At 41.6% G+C, this 16,729-nt stretch overlaps 1 protein-coding gene across 5 annotated transcripts; it reads right to left on the bottom strand.

Moving 5' to 3' along the window:
• Positions 1-373: 373 nt before the first annotated feature.
• On the bottom strand, positions 374-16,031 carry si:ch211-225b11.4 (tRNA (32-2'-O)-methyltransferase regulator THADA). 5 transcript variants are annotated; one of them, XM_061671605.1, is made up of 31 exons: positions 15,862-16,031; positions 15,597-15,768; positions 15,424-15,510; positions 15,327-15,354; positions 14,943-15,091; positions 14,746-14,868; positions 14,279-14,399; positions 13,971-14,116; positions 13,807-13,891; positions 13,594-13,730; positions 12,182-12,376; positions 11,394-12,111; positions 10,989-11,141; positions 9,580-9,689; positions 9,342-9,502; positions 8,601-8,770; positions 8,363-8,518; positions 8,129-8,280; positions 7,915-8,052; positions 6,768-6,872; positions 6,466-6,666; positions 6,210-6,360; positions 5,887-6,133; positions 5,184-5,426; positions 4,907-5,111; positions 4,206-4,394; positions 3,093-3,325; positions 2,853-3,011; positions 2,492-2,773; positions 2,210-2,412; positions 374-1,379 (listed from the first exon to the last, which is right to left on the bottom strand). In XM_061671605.1, exons 1-31 carry the CDS (start codon positions 15,981-15,983, stop codon positions 1,147-1,149), a joined length of 5,574 nt encoding a protein of 1,857 aa, XP_061527589.1. In that variant the 5' UTR covers positions 15,984-16,031; the 3' UTR covers positions 374-1,146. The 5 variants fall into 5 exon arrangements, with proteins under 5 accessions (XP_061527589.1, XP_061527590.1, XP_061527591.1 ...); XM_061671606.1 differs by having other exon boundaries at positions 5,184-5,423; XM_061671607.1 differs by lacking the exons at positions 374-1,379; positions 2,210-2,412 and having other exon boundaries at positions 2,686-2,742.
• Between the last annotated feature and the right edge of the window lie 698 nt (positions 16,032-16,729).

Raw genomic sequence — 16,729 nt, 5'->3', positions numbered from 1 at the left:
AATCAGTCATCATGAAAATGTAGCAAAAATAATGACACTTTTGAAACATTTGCACACCTACCATTATACAACAAGTCTCTCAAAAAGTGATTCCCTCATTTTTGCAATTTGATATATGTAGTTTTGGGCACGTCCCACGCACTTCTCTGCTAACCACAGTGTGTGTAATTAGTGGTTAAATTATACTAAACTTTTTGACTCCATTTTTTTCTCCACATGGTTTCATTGTCCACAACAAGTTATTGGATAAAACATGCCATTTTGATCATGTATATTTGAGTTCTATCATCATACTGAACATTTTGCACATTTTTCCTGAAATTGCTTTAAGCTGTGTCATTATGGGGTAACTGCCTCTTTAAGAAACCTTGTGTTGTGTGATGTTTTGAGTGACATTACAATTGGCATTTGGGCTTTCTTCAAACAGTGGATAGTTGCAGAATACTGCAGAAGTGTATTGCTGCCAGACCAGGAAAAAAAAAAAAAAGGTTCAGTTAGTTTCACAATATAATGTGAAAAAGTTGGTCTCGCGGAAAACTCCTGTGGACGATCACATCCTTCTAAGGTGGAGTTAAGGACAAGCAGACACAGACATGGCCTCTACCTTAACTATACTTACATATAGCTAGTAACTTTGCTATACACTGTAAGACACACACACACACACACACACAAAAAGACTCCACCAGTGACCTGAACCGGAAGAAATTGCTTTGGTTTGGTTGGCCAAAGGCGGAAGTCAAATTTATTATGTTTTAACATGATAACGTGACACTTACCACGTTATAACGTGAAACTGAACACTTTTAATTTTTGCTGGTGTGGCAGCGATACCCTTCCGCAGAACACAAATATTTATACTTTTTTTCTGTAATTGTCATCATATTGTGTGTGTAGTTGGATGTTGTCCAGTTTAACATGTCTGCTCTGTCATCAGAAAATGAGCGAATGGATAAAGACCTTTCAGAAATGTGTAACATATTTGTTACACAGTAAGCTTGCTTACCTTCTATCTTCATCAAGTCCATTCACAGTCACTGTAAACATGACGTGCAGCAGCAGCAGCATGTGCCCGGCGCATTCAGCATTAAGGCCTACCTCGAACATCCACATACCGATTTCCCCAGTTATCTTTTCATCGAGAGTCTATGGTGTGACGTCTCTCGGCTCAGAAGATTCTAGAGAGGAGCTCAAGTGGACACCTTGCTGACTCAGACGACCGCGAACATCCTTTAAAGTCACGTGCAGGGCCGAAGGATCGCAAAGGTGTTGCACACGGTCACACGTTTTGGAAAGGCGGAGAAGGAAGGTGGCTCTGGTTAGCAGGCCGCAAAGCGTGCGGTGGAACCGGGCGTCCGTGAGGAGCGGCAGCGTCTCGGCTAGAAAGACAAAATTGGAACGTGTCATCAATGTAAGTTAGATGTCACAATTTCGAATAACAAGTCTACTGTTGTTGTTGTGTTGGTGAAAATAACCACAAATACACAAACGTGGTGGAACACATTAGAATTCAGAGAAAATAATATTACGCATCCATCCATTCATTTTCTACAGTGCTTGTCCTCTGCCTATTTCAACCGATTTTGGGTGAGATAATGGGGTACGCCCTTGATTGGTCTCCAGCCAATCACAGGACACAAAACGGCAAACTTTCACACCTATGGACAATTTAGAGCTTTTTTTTTTTTTAAACTGGCCCAACGAGCAGCTACATTATCAAGAGTCCTGTAAGATTTGGGGCAATCATTTAGCTGTTCTTTCCTCTAAAATGTAATAAACACATTAATTTTTATTCATTGATCTCATTAAATAATTGGTCAAATCATTTACTGTATGAATGGAAAAAATTGTAAACAGTAATAGTAAAAATAAATTATTTATTTTACTAATTGGTTAGTTAACTATAATTAAATCATTATAAATACAATTAAAATACATTACAAAAATTATCTTATCGTTAAAATAAAATATTTTACATACACATTTTAACTTTTTTTTTTAAACCGCATCTACAAATGACCAGGGCTATCTGCCCATTTTAAAAATCCAATGTAGCACTTGAGCATAAAAGTTTGCCCACCTTAGAGTCTTCCATTAATTTAGCTCACCCTGCTTGTAATATGACTTCCAAATAAAAGTGACTAATATAATAAATACATTTGAGAAGCAACTTGCCCAACACTGTTTCTCGACATGCAAGTGTGCTGACCTGGCTGGATGTCTTTGCACAGTGTGAGGTTGTCTAGCAGCAGAGCAGCGTTCTCCTCCGCCCATGTGCTGAGGCTCTGTGCCATCACTGAAGATTCAGAGTACTTTTCCGCCATGAGCAGCAGGTAGGGCAACACGTGTGCACACATCACTGAGGGCTCGGCAAACACGTTGGCGTCGTCCTGCTCATAGAGCCCTCCGCACCTGAAGAAGGCACCGCGGTACGACGGTTAAAAACCTCCAGTCAAGTCTGTCCTGATCCCGAATCAGTCGAGTCACCCACCCAGTGTCCGCTGCCTCTCTCAGAACAGATCTCAGGTCAGAGTGAGGCACATGACACAGAAGCACCTCCAATGTTCTTGGTGTGTCCCAGCACTCCTCCAGCAACAGATCCAGCAGAAACGGTACAGCCAGGTTGACCTGCATGAGGTAGATGCGCTTCTGGCCTCCTCCTCCTCCTCCTCCTCCTCCTCTGACGTGATGCAGCATGGCGATGAAGCGGGCTGCTTTCAACCTCACCAGTTGGCTTTGGTCCTGCAGCAAGTACAGGCAGGTGCTCAGCAACCTGCACGGGAGACATTGAACATTTTCTTGAAAGCATTATAAATGCATTAGTGAAAGACTGCGTGGAGATCTAACAGTACTTGATCATGACAGTTGGAGGAATGAGATTGTGGCTCATTAGGGGAAGGCCAGCCACACACAGAGCTTCGGCACAAGCTATCCTCTGAACTTCAGCAACATCGGGGGACTGGCAAGACTCCAAGACACCACACCAGCGTTGGATTACAGAATTCTGAAAACTTTTTGGTTTTTTCTAACGTAAGTGGATAAAGTCAGAGCTAAGCAAGGTGACAATGAAATGTGTCAAACTGGATTCTAACCACTGGGAAAGCAGGAGGCTTGCAGCATGCAGAGCCTGGGACAAGAACTCCGACCCGCCTCTCTGATCCTCCAGGTCCCTCAATAACATATCCAGACACTCCAGAAGAACGGATTCCTCAAGCGGGCCCGGTGGAGGAGGCGAATCCCCTCGGCCCATCACTGCTACCAAGGCTGCCAAGTGGGCCCTGCGGTACTCCTCGATGGGGCTCAACGATGCCTCCTTCAGACTGGACTGAAAGTTAAGAGCACTGAAATAAATCAGCCTTCATCTTGTCATACATGCTTTAGGCTTGAATGGTACAAAAATAAGCAGGGCTGATGTCTAGATGTACACATCACTGCTTATGTTACATACAGCCTGCAAAAAAAAAAACATTTTTCGAATTGTTTTAGTTTGTTGGAAAATGTTTTTCCATGAAAGCTTTAAGGTCATTAATTAGTCTAATATAGAAAAGCAGATACGATTCTCAACGTGAGAGTAGACTTTTTTTTTTTTTTTTAGAATCTGTGTTTGATTCGGAATATTTTTTTCTATGGCATACTACACCACACAATATACCACACACCATAAAGTGCTCACACAGAAAAGTAATGTTTCCAATACTTGACATCAATTGAATGCTGCAAAAATTGAATCAAATAATAAAAGTCTAGCAAAGATTAAGCTCAAAACACCCCTCCCTCCCCCCAAACAAATCTATTTAGCGGTGGATGAAAGACTACAAACCTAATGTATCTTGTTGGGATGTAACACAAACCTTAACCTGGAGCTTATTATTTTACTTTTTCAAAAAGATTCTTAAATTAAACAGCACATTCAATTTAACTATCTTGAAGAGTATTAGTAGTACCGAGAATGCGTGAAGTGCAGACAGTCACATAAGAACTTGACGGAGTAAGAAAGACAGTACAAAGACAAAAAAAATAAAGGGGGGGGGGAAAGAAAGAAAGAGAACAATATTTACGGTCTGAATAATGACACACACGAGACAACACGAAGCAAAACCTATTTTCAAACTGCATTTTAATGGCTGTAAGCCTCACAACGTGATCCTTGTTTTACATGATCTCAAAGGACAACTTTTAAAAAGAATTCTCAGCATGTAACTCACCTGCAGCACACTCTGGATCAATTCTTTCAAGTGGGTGCTGAGTGAAGCATGGTCCTCCACCACCCACGTGACCAACGCCAGCTTCAGATCACAGCTCGCTGCTGTAAAACCTTCCAAGATGCCACACGCCCACTTGGGGTCGGCACAGAGAAACTGGATGGCTCGTTGATGGAAGGAAGACAAGCCAACCTGAAATGAAGGAGAGAAAAAAAAAAAAAAAAAATTAATGTCACTGATAGCATTGCTATAAAATAGACACCTTTTATGAATACAGCACTGTACTGTATAAATATTCCCAACATAATGTTTTTATACGGCCTTTTCTGTTTCAGTCTAAGCTTTGTGCCATTTTGGTTTCCAGCAGCTGCTTCGAAATAACAATCGAAGAAGGCGCCGAACTCTATTGGATATGAATACTTTAAGGAGCAATGAAACGCATTCATCCACACTACTCCTGTCTGACATTTTATTTGCCATCTACCATAGCAAAACTATTTGTCCAATAGAAAATAATCTAAGGTGAATAATTCCAGGTTCAAACGTTCACCTTAACACGTGCATTCCCCAGACGAGCAATCTTTTATGCAGCGTTATAAAAGTCCTTGCAATCATGCAATGATAAAGAAAGATGTGTATACAAACACATTCGGATGTGTTTGTATACACATCCGAATGTGTATACAAACAACAGTAGCACACACCTGAAGGCCCTGTTGAGGTGTACGTAGCTCACGTATGAGAACGTCAAAGAGCTTTGACAGAAAACTCTGGCTGCACAATCTTCCCAGTGACTCCACCACAGCGACATATGCCGCTCTCACCAGCGGGCAGCGCTGAGCATCTGTGGCGAGCCACACCGATTCCTCCACAGCGCGCACCACTTCTTGAACCTCTGCTGGAGGCACACTGCCAAGACAGAGGAGCCAAAATGTCAGCGCCCGATGGGTCTGGTGAATGAATGACTGTTTAATGTCTCACCAGCAGTCTTTGCCGAGAGCTCTGTCCAGGAGAGCTTTCATGTGCAGCAGTTGCCCGTGGAGCCAGTTGTGACAGCAGCGCGCCGGTGTGCAGGGCAACCGGGCCGTCAGATTGATGAGGATGTTCATGTACTCTGAGGGGGGAGTCATGGCGACCAGCGCCTTAGAAGCCATCACTCTCACGCTGTAAATGGGACTGGCAGAGAGCTGAAGCAAAGGAGGCAGGAAGTCTGCTAAGGTTCTGCTGGGTTAAAACAATAGAAAACAATAAGTTGCCGTGCAAAAAGAACTTTCTAAGATGATTGATTTCCTAAACGATTAGAACACAGCTAATGAGTAAAACCTAAAGTAACACTATTAAAAGTTATGTCAGACAAGAAAATATAGCAATTGCTATGGTGAATGAAACTGTGCTTTGCAGTGGTGTACAACTGAAATGTGTGAAATCTGCACGAGAGGGATACAAATATATGATGCAGTTTCGTTCTACACCACTGTAAATTGCGACGACAATAATAACCACAATTAAATGAACATTTCTGAAGCTTTGCATCATTACACAGTATTTGTAAAGGTGCAATTTGTGCTTCCTCACATTTTTTCCATGACATTAAGGACGTTTACCTAATGAAGTGGCCAGTGATTGGATAACTCAGCCCCGCCGTACACTAGTGATGTTGTGCTGTTGACTAATATGACCTTACTTTGCCGAGTCCTGGACGCCAGGCTGGAGCTGGGATAAAAGAGTCAGGATCGGGTAGAGCGATGGCTGAAGACGGAGCCTGGCCTCCTCAGGTACACACTGAAGGTCACAAGCGGTCTCTCGGAGTTCCTCAAGGAGGAAGGGTTGGAGCTTGGAATAGTGGTGGAAAAAGGCGTGGGGGGACATGCCACGTTTAGTCCCACCCTCACTGCCGGGCCTCTGACCGAGCATCCGTGAGCAAAGAGAACCTGGAGAATAAATTTCCCATGAGCAGATCTACAAATACACAGCATCCATGTGAAGAGGAATATGCTTCTGTCCTACTGTAAAGCTGCAGGGCTGCATTTCTCATGGCCCAGCAGGGAGAACTGAGCATAGTGAGAGCCAAAATAGTTATGTTGGGCACAAACTGAAGGATGGCGACACCCAGCCCCGATCCACGCACCAGAGCCTGAAGAGTGTGAACTGCACACACCTGTGACGGACAAATGCAGCCTTACACACATCTGAACACATTTACAAGTCGCTAATGATTCCTCTTTGTAGCCAGAAAAGTGTTGTTGCACTTCTGCCTATGCACCTGTGGGAGGTCCAGCGTCTGGTCCCACTTCTCAGGAAGGGGGATTCCAGCTGTGTCCAGTAAGGTTTGCATGCTATGTGCTAAGAGGGGCCGTGCTTTACTGGCCTCCTCTGCAGAAACAACACAAAGGATGAGCATAGGCAATCCAGCAGCCCGCCGTGTGACGGAAGTCCAACTAGGAGACTGCACTACTTGTAATGCCTGACGACAATACAGAAAGAGAGAGAGCGATCCCACGTGTAAGCAAGCATCTCCTACATTGATTCAGACAGTGTACACGTGACAATGTAAAAACAATTCACTTGTTGGAGCATTTGAGATGGGATATCCCTGAGCTCAGGATCACTGGCCCTGAGCAGAGCTGAACAGAATCTGGTGAAGCCCACACAACATCCCTCTACTGCCCCCTGGTGAAGAAAGAGGAGATTTTAGTATTTTAAATCACAGTACATGGCTGGGCCTGTCAGGGATATTACAAAATAAAATTTTCCATTGAAATTGGGGCTTGTCACTTTCATATGATATCACAACTCTTATCTGTCAGTTATATTTTGTATATAAAATATGAATCATCGTTTGATATTAATTTGATAAGTAACTTCACTTTACTGTGAGACCACACACGTGATTCAGCCTTTTGCTAATTCACATTTGTTTATGTTTTAGTGCTGTTATAGTTAAAAAAAAAAAAAAAAAAAATTCTTCAGGCTTCTAAATGGTTCAAATTACTTCAAAGTAAGGGGCTGCAATGCTCTCTGGATGCTTACAGACCATGTACAATTGGTGTGGGTAGAGACCATTTTAGGAAATATATTTTTTCATTTTGAATTTGTAATTTTTCAAAATAGAAAACATTCATGTATCTAATTATAGTATTTTGCCATAAAAGTTCCATGTCCAAAACTATGCATGCCCTTTATCAATGCAGTTTTCTAAACTCATAGTTTATTACAATACAGTAGATTATGCCAGAAATTAGACAATCCCTTAGGATTGCTTCCTCTCAATTGCCAGGTAATAATTGCCAAATTGTCAAGTTGCAAATGAGAATCTGTTCTCAATTGCCTTACCCGGCCGGATAAATGAAGAGTTAAATAAATAGGATAAATTAAAGAATAAAATGAAAAACAAATAAATTGTTCGATAAGATCAGGGCTACAAACAAATTGTCCAAAATTTTAAAACTACTAAATCGGTAAATAGTTTTCATTAATAACCTTAAAGGCTACAGATAGGTTCTTGTGTGGTTTCCAGCCAAGATATATATAGATAGACAGTTCCAGCCAAAATGATCTAGATCCCAATGTAAATTTTCAAAAGATGACCACTTCTGGTTAAGTGTAAGCCTTGCAAATTAAAATAATTTGCAACGGGGTAAAAGAATCTTGACTGAAACTGTGTAAGTGAACATGATAACAAGAGGTGCACTTGATAGATACTTGAACCTACCCAGTGACGGCATTTGAGGAGAATATTTCTAAAAATATCTGACGCAGTTTCTAGATGTTGCTTTGTTAGAAAGCATGCATCAGGCTTGGATTCAGAAAGAATCCTCTCCACAAGAGAACCTAAAAGGATTCCTGTTTCCTAATGAGAAAGATACAAATACACATGAGCAACAGAAGTATTAAAATGTCAACTTACCACAAGGTTTTGTCAGCACCTTGAGTGAAACCCAGCAGCAGGTGAGAACAAGGCTGTGTTCCTCAGACAACAAGACACACTCCTCTCCTCCATCTTCTTGGTTTCCTCCAGATGAGTTGGCAATCAGAGAATTGATGGCGTTGCCCATATCACAGAAGGAAGGGGGAGCATCTGAGGTTGCAATCATTGCAGACAGTGTAGTGTGCCATATCCTTTAAATCAAACTCAAACCAGCATTTGTAGTGCAGATTACCACGTTCAAAATCCTGGTGTCCGTGTAATACGCCGAGCAGAAGTATTGAGATGTTTTTTAGCAGGCTCAGCAGCTTAGTGGTCAGTGCGGGACCAAGTGAATCACAGATGCTGCATGTGTCCTCCAACAAACATTTCTGTAGGGCGCTCAGAACACCTGAAACAGAAGTTTTGACGGATATATTTAAAAAAAAAAATAGACTAATGTAAAGATGTGTAGCTACTGCAACTCGGCTCACCATGAACAGGCTTGGTTCTGGCAGCGAGCATCACGTGGGCTTTGGCTGTAACGTAGTGATTCTCAAGCTCCTTCACAAGGAATCTAACTAAGCTGGAGGTCTTTATGTTATGGGCACTACTGACACTGATGGCACTGTTTAGTTTGCAATCTTCAGGAAGGCCTTGCCATCTAAAAAAAACAAAACAAAAGCACAGCTGATAAACTACTAATCAAATATGGAAGGGACTGCACACCTTCTGAGGTGTGGGAAGTGAAAATACATCAGGCATTTACACTACACGTACACTATACTACACAATACAACATCAGGTACAACTGAACCATCTGATGACATCCAATACCAGAGATTTACAAATTACTATGCTCAAATTCAGACAGGTATTCATTTAACTTTATGTTTATTATTGGTTGTAGTTTACAGTTGTATAGAACTGTATTGCAATGTGCCGAAAGTTGTTTCTGATATTTTTGTCACCTTATTTAGCTACATGAGAAAACAACATTTTGGAAATGATGACGCAGCACAGTTCAAACCACCGCAAACTCCAACCAAAGTAAGAAACATTGCTAATTTAATACCTTCTGGACAGCCTCAAAATAAAAAATGTAGGCAGAATTTTAGACCTGACCCCAGATAGGTGCACGGATGGATTTCTTTCAATACAGGACCTGTGTCGGATGACATGATACTGAGCAGGTCTAGTCTAGATAATGATGCGGGCTTGATGGTTTGCCTTACTTGTGATGGAGCACCTTCATCATTAGCGCCCCCATCTGGGCCTGCTGGACGCGAGGATTGCACACAAGCTGCTTGGCACGAGTAAGCACAGCAGCAGCGACGTCGGCAGGTAGGACAGAAGGGAAGAATCTCACCAATAATCCTGCTGAAAGTTCACGAATCTAAAGAAGCAAACATTTACTGGTAATTTATCGTCTTGGACTGAGTAACAGAATCCAAATGAGGTGGGCAGCTCGACCTCATTCGTGGAATCTTCCAAACAGCTGATGAGAACCAGCAGCTTTCTTCTGGAGAAGAAGTCCCACTGTCCTCTCAACCTGGCACAGTTAATGAGAGATCCCATGTTCACTGGAGAAAACAAATCATTTGAAAATATTATATATAGTTAAAAATGGCACAAATCTGTTTGTGTGTAGTAGTATTCACTGACCAAAATCTTACAATTGAAAAAAAAAAAATTGTAAACTATTTTTATTTGATTAAAATTAGATTAACTACAGTAAACTTAAAAAAAATAATAATAATAATTTTTAAATAGTGTCCCATCACTATTAAACATATCAGTGCCGTCTTAAGTCAATTTTGTGGGGTCTTCGGTTGTTGCCATTTACAATTTCTAGTTCAAAAAGTAACAGTTGGTTGCAGACTATATTTTTGGATTGAAAATAAAATGTTGCAATGTTTTTGGGTGAGTGCATCTGTTTTTTTTTTGTTTTTTTTACATTTCAATTAGTAATACAGTAATCCCTCACTATATTGCGGTTCATCAATTCATTAATTGCTGATTTAGTGCATCGCACATTTTTTTTTTTTTTTTTTTTTAAAAGGTCAATGTAGTGCAATTACTCACCTGCACATCTCTTTACAGGCCAAATGATTTAAATGTAGCAGCAATGACCCACAAAAGGTCAATCGGACTAATGTTCTTACCAGATAAATGAACCTTACTGAGAAGCTTCTGCATTTAAAACACAAGCCACAGTCAACAGTTTTATAAAATGAACTCATGAATACCATCTTCAGCTTGATGAATAGCTAATGCGCACGCGTACCAATATCGACAGGAACAAATGCAAAAAAAAGGAAGAAAGTTTAGCTTGTTTTTCTACAACTACAGTAATGGAGTTTACAACATGACCTCAATAAATTGTGGATACGCATAATGCTTTTGGCTGACTACATTGACAGGACCGTAAGTGTGAAGAATAGTGCAAATAGTTAATAGTTGCCATGTCCGCATTGGCTGTTGTTCAGGTCATTCATGCCTCACAGACGTGCTTGTGTTGTGTGTGTGGACAACTAAAATACCTGCACGTCTTGGTAAATTGTAACGTCACAAATCGGCATTGGAATACATGAATGAAACTTAGAAATATCAAATATAATGAGTATATATTCATCACTATATCCTGGATTTCATTTACTGCCGTAACCCCCCCCTCGTTCACCGCGGTAAACGAGGGTTTACTGTATTGTGATAACTGATGGTGTTCATTTTCATCAAGCTAATGTGAAACTAAATGTTCATGCCCTTTAATCTTTAATATTTTTATAACTGATCAATCATATTTAGAGCTAGATAGACCTACATGTTATTCATGGGGTGAGGGAAATTACATTTACAACATAGCAGCACACCATACTGACCGGGTGGTTGTCCCTTTTTCTTGTCGGGGCTCCATGTATCTGTGCACGTCTCCAGCAGGGCTGACAGCAACAGTAAGGCCGTCTTCTTCCTCTGGTAACTGTGATCTGGTGTCAGACTGCAGCAGACCAGCTGACTCAACCAGTCCACAAATCCTAGATGAATATAAAGGAAAAAAATATTAACAGCAGGGATACATTGTCAGTGCACACAGATCACTTCATCAGGCAGACACGTACAAACAAATCACATGCAATGGAAAGCGCTGAATCAAAATGTTTCTAATATTGTGGGAACTGATTTTTGAATTGCCAAGACATACATACATTGACATCTATTTGTATTACCATAAACAGAGTGTCAATCAAAAGTAATATTTCATCTTATATAGCGATGGGCTGCCTCACCGATTCCCAGGGCCAGTATTTGCTGTGAGCTTTCCATCTGGCCGGTGTCCCCCTTGCCCTTCTGTTGTTTGATGTGTGCCAAGCAGCCATCTCGGATCCGAACCAAGAATCTCCTCACTGATGCTTGAAAATGCTGGCGAAAAAGCGAGGACTCTGAGTTTAGGTTCTGAGGAATGAAGGTCCTCATTACTGACAGTTCTTCTGGTGTTGGAGTCTCTCTGGTCTTGGGGCTGCAATTCAGGAGGTTGAGAGCAGCAAGTCGAACTTTGTCATCTGCAGAGCCCAGGGCGAGTTGGAGGATTTCCAGGGAACAGCTCCCCTGCAGAGACCAGGGAGAGCCCCCAGTCACGGCGCGGTAGCTACTCATAATGAAGGCCCAGGAGCAGAGGTGGCCTGGTGAGTACGGGTCCAGGGAGGCCAGCAGAGGCTCCACAGCGGAGGGGAAGACTTGGAACGTACAGGAGAGTAAATGTGTCGAGCTGTTGCTCTGAAGAATAACTAAATGTGAGGTCAGCGCTTCAAGAAGGACAGGAAGCCATCGTCCAGCCCACCGACTGGCCAGATCTGACTCCGAAACCGACTTTGGAGAGTCACCGCAAAGTTCTCTTCTCTGCTGCTGGATCAGACACTTGTAAAGTTCTGACCCGCAAGGACACAGGTGATCATTTGACATGCACTTCAGGAGGTGATTTGGAATTTCAGCATACTGATCCAGCACCTGTTTGATGAAAGGGTTATGTATTCAACTACTGAGCAACATCAACACTGCAATAAACATTCAAGCTCACCGTGTCGGTTCCCAAATATGGAAGAAGAGCACAGAGGTGCTGGTATTTGGCTTTGGATTCCCATGGGAGTTGGATAATTCGTTGCAGTAGAGCCAAATAAAGAGGCTTCTTGTCACCAAACTGCTCACAGTCCACATCATAGAGGTCCAAAAACAAGCTCAAGGTGACACGGGCACAGTCGGACACACCTTCCACCTGACACAAGGGCCCATGAAAAAATAAGTGTATTACACTCCTATTACCAATGACCTTAACGTCCAACACCATGTAGAAAGTCTTACCCAGAGCAGAAATGTTAACGCTGCAAAGTGGGGAGCAATTCCATATGACCTTTTCTTTAACTATGTAGCCCAATTGTCAATATCAGTTATTTTCAAAATGCAATACGAGTACCACAAGTGGTATGCGAGCTCTCTCCAGTGGTTACCAATAGAATCCATCCATCCATTTTCTGTACCGCTTATCACAGCTATCATTGAATTAAATACAAATAGAATTTGCCATATGTAAAACATAAAATACAACAAAAACATGACAATGAAGCTGTTTCAACATTTTATTTAATCTAGTGTGGTACAATGTTTACTTTGTATGTAATTTCTTTCTTTTTCAAGTTCAGGTCAGTTGTATTTCACTTTTTAGTAGAGTACAATACATATTTTAAGACCTATTTGTTTTTAATCACCTATTTAATTATGACTTATTTAACGTTTATTCAAAACACATTTTAATCAATATTTATTTCAGTAGATGTTCCTTTTCCTATATTTAGGCACAGTGTTTGTCTCTTTAAACTGGGCATAACGCCGCATTTTATGATGAACACTTAGGCCTACTATATTACTGCAAATTAATTATGGTGGCTAAGTATTTTTACTTTTTACTCCAAAGTCGGTTTATTTTTACTTGGCCACCATAATGGCGGTATTTGGTGAAAAACATTGCAGAACCACTGGTATATATATATATATATATATATATATATATATATAGTCACAAAATAAACTATAAACCAGTATATCTCCATATGATGCAGTTGAGTTCTACAGCACTGTGAAACTACGACTACAGTGAAAAACATACTGTTAAAAAAAATAATACCTACTGATAGCTTTAATTTAACACAAAGCATTTAATTCAGTTGATACAGTTCTTGGATCTCGTTAGATTATGCAGGAGTACCTAATGTCGTTACCACTGAGTGCATGTGCGTGAATTTGTGTCCCACACAAAAATACAGAAGTTCACACTGGCCTCAGGGTTTAGCTTTAAATTGAATAATTCCAACCACAATGATGTTATGATTTTCTACATTTGAATGGAAAAATATATATTCATCAAAACACTAAAATAAATACAAAATGAACACTAAAACTAATCGAACATTAGACCAAAAAAGCAGTTGAACTCACTGGACTTTCAGCGCTGGTCCAAATAATAGAACAGAGCTGTTGCTGCAGGCTGCTACCGTCAGGCAGAAGACGGCCACCCGTCATCTTCCAGATATCAGACACACATTCTTTGACCTTCTTCAGCCACAGTGTGAACACTGCAATCAGGTGTTATATTTGTACAGGTGACATGCGCATGGAAGCTTGTGAATCAACGCTCTTATTATGACTCACCCTCAAAGGAAAGGTAGAGACAATTCAGCTTCTCCTCACACAAATCATAAAGCAGAGGAAACAAAGCATCCAGCAGTAAGCTGCCCTGCGAATACAACTATGAATCATTTGGTCAATAAGGACAACATGCTTTTCAGTCAAATTATGCTGGCCTACAAGTTTACCTCTGCGCCCGCTAGACGTGAACTGAGCAATATGTGAGGGTGACAGCACGTCAGGAGGCCCCTGCTCATCGCCAGCTGACCCACTCCGCCCAGCGACGTGGGGCAACACTGCACCTGAAGGGCCCCCACTGTCAGCAGCCACGGCTCTGAGAAACACAAACAGCATTTTGTCACGGGCCTCTGAGCAGTTGCATGCATGTGTAGAATTTCAAGGCGTGACTTATTACACCCAAAAAAATGGAAGTGAATTTTGTAGCACCTCTTTACCACTGTACACAGCATTTAGGTGTCCAGCAGTCATACTGTACCTGAATGAGAGCTCTGGAAAAGACTCCAGGCAGCCGCTGCGCCGGCGCTGCGCTCAGATGCCGTGTTGATGAGCATGGCCACGGCGGTCCCCGCCAGAAGACGAGTGTCTCTGTTGCTGCTCTGCGGAACAAAGGGCGACGAGGAAGAAAGAAATGGAACCAGCGCATACAGTGCACCTACTGGACCCTTCAGTAGCATAATCTAAGACGAGCCAACACAAGAGCTGTACCCAATCAATCTGACTGACACTCAGAGAGGCATTTCTTTAACAGTATGTTTATTACTGTACAAATGCAATGCATCACACGGAGACATTTCTAATGCATGTCCCCTCTCATGCAGCCAAATAGGAATGATGCATTTCTACACCACCAAAAATTATACACACAATCATTTAAAAAAGACTTTGTGGTAGTGACGAGTGTATGTAGGCTTCAAATAACTGACACGAAAATGAAGAACAAACCTCTCCAAACATTATTTCAGCCAGAGCCTGCAAGATTTTCTGCATGGCTGGGCTCCTCTCTTCCTTTTCCCATACTGCAAAAGACACCTGTCTCGACAATAGCTGAAATATCTGGAGGCACACCTGCACAGATCACATACAGATAATAAGATGTGATGGAGGACATGGATTCTGCACATTTCTTAAAGTGCGCTAACCTTCACAGCAAGATAACACAGCTGCCCATCTCGCAGGGACTCTTGTTGCAGTATTAAAGGGAAGAATTGAGCTAATTTGTCCAGAAAGGAAGGACAGAGCTCCCGCCACACATCACGGCCCACAGCGCTATCCTCCAGGAACATACAGGCTAAAAGTATATTTAAAAAAAAAAAAGAGGTAAATGAGTTGAATCAGTACTTCTACTTTTACCAATCTTTCTTTCTTTCTGTATTTGTTTTTACTAAGGTATCCGTTTCGCCTCACACCACAGCAAACTACAATTGCTAATAAACACGTTGCTACGCTTGAACAACAGTATATGGTCAAAGTGGATCATCTGGTTCCTACTTAGGTATATGCACTACTTCATAGTCAACACAAACCTCTCTGAAGGTCTTCTTGAGTGAATATCTGGAAAAATACAATGGTCATCATTACCTTTAAATGTCAGCAGTGTTGAACTGAGAATGTTCTTTGTACCTGCTCTGAGTGAACTATAGAGCTCAAAAAGACTTGGGTTTCTCCAAACACCAGTTGATGGTCCACCTTCGCCAGATGATGCAACATCTGTCGAGAAACAGGGAGCGTTTGTGAGAGATGACATTGGAATTGGAACAGCAAGGTAAGCAGAGCTGTATTCTGCGTGAGCCGACCTGGTCCACTTTTCTGCAGGTTGTGGAGATGTGGACCATCTGCAGCTGCAAGGAGACGAGAAGTCGGACGAGAAGCTGGAGGTGATCAGGCTCCAAGGCATCGAGCTTGACCGTCTTCAACAGTTGGGTAGCCTTCTCCAAATGGCGCTCCTTGCTCCTTTTAACGTCGCTCCTGTTCATTCGTATTGGGTAGAATTATCAAGGTAAATTTAATTACTGTCATCCCCAGTGAGGCGGCGAAGTGTCTTTGCAGGAAAGCACAAACCTGGAGCACTCCGACAGCTTATCGAAAAAGAGCTGAAGAGTTTGGTTTCCATTTTCATTCGTTTGGTTCTCGGCGATGACACACATTTGCAGACTTGTCAGAAGTTCGTCAAAAGACAACATTGCTGCTGCCTCACGTGGGATTCAAAACAACCCAGTTTAGCTAGCTGCCTGTCATTCGGGCCTGATAGCGCTGTACTGCCACCTGGCGGACGGAGTACGCAGGTTCTCTTACTTGCGCCAAGACCCAACACTGAACGATGGGAAGAATGGGACAAAACCACGACTAAAACAAAAAAGATCTGCAACTAAACATTATTTAATAAAATACATCTTTGTTTTGACATTGTTAAGTTGACAGTCTGGAAATTGTTATGTTTGTAAAAGCAACTTTTTTATTGTTTTATTTTTTTATTTTGCATTGGCTTTCGTGAACTGCACAGTTGCCCCGCAGTGTGGCCAGTGAGTGAATGTTCTAAGAAGTCCCTCTGTCCAGTCTGCAAGCTTAAATAAATGGTTCGTAATAATTGCAGTGACGGCAACATTTTTGTTTCATTTTGTGGAGCACGCTTGAAAAAAATAAAACAAATGAAAAATAAAGAATATCCAGATGCAAGTTGAGTTGAAAACACAAATGTTCTTGATTTATTGTCCACATTTCACTGAATTGCATTCAAAATGAAAGTATTGTTGCATGTTATCAAAATAACAAAAGCAAGTAGGCAAATAATAGTAAATTAGTCTCTCGTTTAAAACAAACAAACAAACAAACAGACAAACCGTTAAAGACACATCGAATGAAGTCAGAGTCTAAAGAGTTCCCAGCCAAAACCCCGATTGGAAGGTCTGGGCAATTCCTTCAAATGTAA

This window comes from Phycodurus eques, chromosome 3 (genome assembly GCF_024500275.1).
Source record: "Phycodurus eques isolate BA_2022a chromosome 3, UOR_Pequ_1.1, whole genome shotgun sequence".
NCBI lineage: Eukaryota > Metazoa > Chordata > Actinopteri > Syngnathiformes > Syngnathidae > Phycodurus > Phycodurus eques.
This window is presented reverse-complemented; position numbering and strand designations above follow the sequence as displayed.

Coding starts and splice junctions, on each gene's coding strand:
- si:ch211-225b11.4 (XM_061671605.1), bottom strand. CDS start 15,983: ATGTTGTCTTTTGACGAACTTCTGACAAGTCTGCAAATGTGTGTCATC. Junction 15,092..15,326: donor TCAAGAAGACCTTCAGAGAG/GTTTGTGTTGAC, acceptor ATATACTTTTAG/CCTGTATGTTCCTGGAGGAT. Junction 6,873..7,914: donor TCCTCAAATGCCGTCACTGG/GTAGGTTCAAGT, acceptor TTTCTTCACCAG/GGGGCAGTAGAGGGATGTTG.